Genomic DNA, 5,711 nt, shown 5'->3' with positions numbered 1-5,711 from the left:
CTCCTCATTTTAGCTCAATAGTCCTTTTTAAATTTTTTTTTTTGTAATTTGGTAATTAAAATTTTTTTTGACCTTTTTATTTAACCAAGCAAATCCTATTGAGATCCCAGATCTATTTTGCAATTAATGTTAAACTGCTGAACAAAAACATCAAATTAAGCCGATTTGTTTTTGTTTCCTGCAGTTGTGATGAATAAAGAAATCATGTCACGCGTGGTGAGGAAGAGGCAGGCCGACCCTAAGGTGGTCCAGTACGTGTGGGCCGCCATCGAAGTCATTCGCAACCAGAAACAAATTGCAAACATGGACCGGATCTCCAAGTAAGTTCGCTGCAGATCAATATATATTACAATAAATAGTACTTAACACAACATGACTGTCTTTAGTAAAGACTGTGAAATGTTGACTTCCAGTTATAAACACAATGCTAATTGTGCTAGTTCTACTAGAGTGTTTTCAATAAGTTAGCATCTATGCTAACAGTGTTTTTTATTTTTATTTTGTTTTATTTAGGACTGCACATTGTATAAAAATTTATTTGTTTCACAAATTAATATTGCAGGGATTAAAAAAAGCAAATAAAAAGTACAAATTTGTGTGCTGTGAGTATTATGACAGAATACGAGTTTATTGCATCTCATGTCACAATATTCAACAATACAATCATGTTTTATTAATTTTCATGCAGCCCTACTTTTACTTTTAAATATGAAAGGTTGAAAAGACTTCTCCAAAACCTTAATTTGTTTGGCTTTGCGGTTATATTTTTAATCCATTGAGTAATCCTCTTCTTTAAAAAGCTGCAGTGCTGTTTATTTGGGCGTTTATCAGTAAAATATGTTGTTCACTGAATCAGTTGTGTATTGGAGCTCGAGTTTTGTCTTTGTTTGTTCATATAGTGAGTTCTGAAAAGCTGCAGTGCACAGATGTCGTTGCACCGAAGCAGTACAAGACACACAGATCGATACTTATTGTTGCGTTGCCGCTCCTTGCATGAAAACAGCCTTCTTATATCTGCAACCCCAGAATCTGTACGATGAGCTGGTGTTTCTGTGCCCGTCGTGATTTCACCTCATTGTTCAGACGACACAAASCAACAACAAACGCCTTCGCGGGCGGACTTTGTTGAGGAGTCTTTTCCCTTTCGGCCGGTGGACGGAGCGCAGACCGAAGTGAAAGACTCGGCTGCGTCTCTTTTTAGTAAGTTGGACGAGCACCCTGGGAGCTGGCTGCTCGCCGAATGAATGCTGGCGGCGAGCGGCTGTTGTCATGGCAACTGTAAGCAGCAGCATGCACCGGCTCTCCTCTTCCTTTCTCTCCAGCAGCCTCCGCCCTGTTCGCTTCCCTCTGCAGCTTCGTTTTGGTGAATAAAAAAGGTGAAGGGTGATGACTTTGGTCTGGTGGGAAGAGAGGAGGCTGCAGTCGGAGAATGATTAACCTTCTGCTCTGCAGGGACGAATCAATCAGTTACTTATTGTCAAAAAATATAAAGTGTGTTTAGCTATTCACTTAAATTAAACAACAATTAAACAAACATTTAAAGCACAGATATAGGCTTTTGTTTGTTTTTCAGTAGCTGCACAGGTTACGTTAAAGTGGCTGTGACGTCAGATTTTTGTAATACATGTGAATGCATTTTTAGAAAGAGGACATTGATAAAATACTACAAAATAAATTTCATGTCGTTGAGATGAACAGTTGTTGAGATATTTGCCTGTGAAGTAACAGGAAGTGATGTCATAGGGGAATGTCTGCAATGAACAGAGCGTTGTTACAGCAGCCAACAACCCAGACTGTAGAGAAGAATCAGATGTTTCTTTAGATTTTGAGTCACTATCAGATGAAGAGTCAGAAATTAAATAATATTGTTTCAATAAACGAAGACCAGAGTTTTCTTTGTTAAAGAGTTCCCCTTTGATGTCACTTCCTGTTTCACTTTGGCTCAGCCAAGTTCAAAAGAAAATCTACCAGTTATGGGACAAAATGGGTTAAATCGTGTGTATTATTCCAACTTTCTTAAATATAAAGATGTTTTCTTTTGACTTTTTATTTGAAGAATATGCATGTCACAGGCTTTTAAAAAACAAGTTTATTAAGTGGATATTTATGAAAATGGGATACTATAGCAAAACAGCTATTTGAAGTTTGACATATATCAGCAAATTTGATATTATTTCAGGAAATTAAACAGCCTATTTCCAACATAACTGTTATTGACTTAATTTTTAAATCTAAAATGCAAAACAGAAGCTGGTTCTGTACTCTACATAGTGAAAATCTGCTGGTTTTCTTTGTCCTCTTAATGAAAACGACACAATTTATCCATTTTTTTTCAAAGAGTAACCCAGAAAATGAGTGGAAGCTGAACAATAAGCTGATGAAGCACCAATTATTAAGACGTCCTTTAGCTTCACTGGCCCATTTCTCTCAATTATGTCTGATTCTGTGCCGAGCGGTTTCATACACCAGCAGCAGGATTATTGGCTAAGTTGGCTTCAACTCTTGTCTCGTGTTTCCTCTTTGCACCGTGCTTACTCATTAGTGTGAGTCTCCTTGGGTGTTAAACGATATTGTCAACAAAAAGGATTGCCTCGTCCTCTCGTATTGTTTTCTATCCTGTGTTTGATTAACTTTATAAAGTAACCCGTTGTGCAGATAGATCAAAGCTCACAATTCAGCAGCTGCTCGTTGTGCCAACCAAGTTCTTGACGTCCTTCAGATTTTGGCGGTGATAGGTGTTTTTCCTAATCATATACAAAAACAGGGGAGCAAATGAAACAATCAAACCAGGTTTAGAATCAAAGTGAGGAGAACGCTGGACAGGAAGTCTCTTGTACACCCAAATCCACCGTTCTCAGAGACCCCCTGTAGTTCAACCTCTTTTATTTAGTTTTTCACGCCCCTAGTTACATTGGGTCATGAGACTGCCTAAGGGAGGGGGGAAAATGCAGACCTCATGACAGAACATTATTTGATACAAGACAATTAATAAATCATGCAAGCTAGACACTTTCGCTTCTGCTGCCCCCGGAGCAGATGGATGCTTCAGAGGACAAGCATCAGTTCAGAGTTCAACTTCCTCTCCGATTACTGCAACTCAGCAAATCTGCTCACAGATGGAAACATGTGACATTATCAAACCACCAAAATTAAGCAATGATTAAACTCTTAAAATAAGGAAGTTGACCCAAGCTCTCACTGCCAAGTATTTTGAATGATGAAAACAACCACCACCTCAACTTTGTTCTAACAGGCGGGCATCTTTTCCTGGGGAGAATAATAGCTACAATTACACCTCCTTAGGAGATTTTTCTCATTTATATCTCGGCAGGTACCTGAGCCGTGTTTTTGGCATGCACCCAAAGGAGACTGCCAGGCAGCTGAGCCTGGCTGTGAAGGACGGTCTGGTGGTGGAGACCCTCACTGTTGGCTGCAAGGGCTCCAAGGCCGGCATTGAGCAGGAGGGCTACTGGCTGCCGGGAGACGAGATGGTAAGCTCTGTCGCAGTCTGCCAGCTTTGCAACACACATAAAAAAATAATAATACATTTTTAGGTTTATTTATATCTAGAAAGATAATTGAAAAGGCTTTTGTTACACTTGTGTTCACACTCTGAGCAGTATTTTTAAAGATATATGGAAGTCCAGCATCCAAACAGCTAAATTTTGAAGTAACTTTTAAAAGTTTTGCAGCAGTTCTCCCTGATTATTCCTTTTCTCATAAATTACATAATATTTATAATAATTTATCTGACTTTCTAATCTTAAATATAACCCTTAGGGCTGCAACGATATAGAAAATTCACGATTCGGTTCGATATCTTAGTCTCACGGTTAGATATTTTTTTTGTCGATACAAAAAAAAGAGAAATGTCCATGCCCTTCTTAACTTGCAATTTATTGAAATTAATTCTGAACATTTGTTTAACCTCAAAAGTCCAGTTTTTAAATTAAATGTTGCTGAAGCAGCAAGTTTCTCAGTGGATCTGTGCTCCACAGTGCAGCCTAGGTGGAGTAGTCGAACACAGATCCACTGATCCTTCAACACAGAGCATCTTCAGAAGACAAGTTGATAAAATAAAATTAAAAAGTCTGTATTGTTCCATACATACTGATACATAGTGTGTATTGAACGGTTCCATACAGATACATGTATTGTTGCGCACCTAATCACCTTTTCCATAGTTTGTAAAGTACTCTGAAACGAAGACAACAAAACAGTTTTAGAAACAGTCTGTGAATGAAAACAACTGTTCTTGTATTCAGTCATCACTGATTTAACTGTGAATGAAAACGTGATAAATGCTCACCAGCAGATAGAGAGGAAACAAACAAAATGTCCCGACAGAAACGGATAGCTACGTGCGACGTGTTCATGTCATTACCTTCTGTTAACTCGTAGACAGTGATGAGTAACGTGTGCCACAACAGACGGCGATGAGGACCTCGTCGCCCATCTGTTAAGGTGCTCACAGTGTGAACACAGGGTTAGGAGTCACTGCATGAACAAATTGCTCATCATTCTTAGGCTCGTTAATTTTTTTTTCTTAGAAAGCTAAAGAATGATGAAGAGGAATTTGGTTAATATGTGCCATAATGATGATGGAGCACTTTTATTTTGGCTTAATCACTGTGCAATAAAACACTGTGTCTCAAAAAATCAGATTTTTTGCATGCAGTGTTGTTTATTTTGTTGTAATTACCTGTTTTAGTTAGCTTGTAATGGTTATTTTTAATAGACCATTTCGTAGTTAGAAACATGCAGGGYGCTGGCTTTTCCAGGTCACAGGTGAACTGGATAAAAGCTGAGGTTGCTTTATTAAAACTCTGTTGGAATTCTGCAAACTCAATAAGCTCATAAAGCACGTTTGGATATTTATGAAAAATCACATTTATGATCCTAAAGGAAAGTTTAACACTAGTCAGTTTAAAGGAAAGTTTAACACTAGTCAGTTTAGAGCAAATACAGTCGGTATAACAGCGTAAATTTACCTGTTGAATTTGTTAGGGATGCACCAAAATGAAAATTTCAGCCGATATTGATATTCGATATAATTATTGCTGTTATGGCCGATAACCGACATTACACAAACACACAAATTATATTATACAAATATGCACAAACATGGGTCTTTTTTTATACCGTAAATAAACAACCAGACCTCTGACATGACTACTTTAGTTATTCCTGGCTGCGCAGCATCAGTATCACTATCATGATCAAACAGATGTCGTTMAACCAATCATGTCCCCTCCCAAAACAGAAACACAAAGATAAAAAGTGAGAAATCAATATTGGACATTAATGTCGACCCAGTTTTACATATCGGACAGATACGATATTCTAAAAAATGACCAATATCGGCCGATACTGATATTAGTGCCGATGTATCRTGCATCCCTAGAATTTGTGCAGTTACAGTGGCATTTCCATAGGAACCTCAGCTTTTTCTCGATAAACCTCTGAACGTGAAGTTGGCCTGSTTCATTTGTGATCATTTCTAACTAGGGCTGTGTATTGGCAAGAATTTGGGTTATGATACATATCATGACAGAGGGGTCACGATACGATATATCCCGATGTATTGCGATTCTATAAGCAAGGCGATATATTGCGATTTTTTTGTCCAAAAATTCTATTAAATAAAAACCTCTTACAGTAGAAAAAAATGAAAAACCAAAATTCATTGTCTCAGAAAATTCTAATATTAC

General features: G+C 37.8%; 1 protein-coding gene across 2 annotated transcripts in view; it reads left to right on the top strand.

Annotated features, from left to right (window-relative positions):
* Positions 1–5,711, top strand: part of zmynd11 (zinc finger, MYND-type containing 11) — a 26,575-nt gene that overhangs the window by 3,242 nt on the left and 17,622 nt on the right. Inside the window, exons 2-3 of one of the 2 annotated variants that reach the window (XM_014016155.1) lie at positions 185–320; positions 3,332–3,491. In XM_014016155.1, the coding sequence (XP_013871609.1) occupies positions 190–320; positions 3,332–3,491 (291 nt within the window). In that variant the 5' untranslated portion in view covers positions 185–189. The remainder of the gene's footprint in view (positions 1–184; positions 321–3,331; positions 3,492–5,711) is intronic. The other variant, XM_014016156.1, reaches the window with a different exon arrangement.

This window comes from Austrofundulus limnaeus, unplaced genomic scaffold, assembly GCF_001266775.1.
Source record: "Austrofundulus limnaeus strain Quisiro unplaced genomic scaffold, Austrofundulus_limnaeus-1.0 Scaffold139, whole genome shotgun sequence".
In the NCBI taxonomy this organism is placed as follows: Eukaryota; Metazoa; Chordata; class Actinopteri; order Cyprinodontiformes; family Rivulidae; genus Austrofundulus; species Austrofundulus limnaeus.
This window is presented reverse-complemented; position numbering and strand designations above follow the sequence as displayed.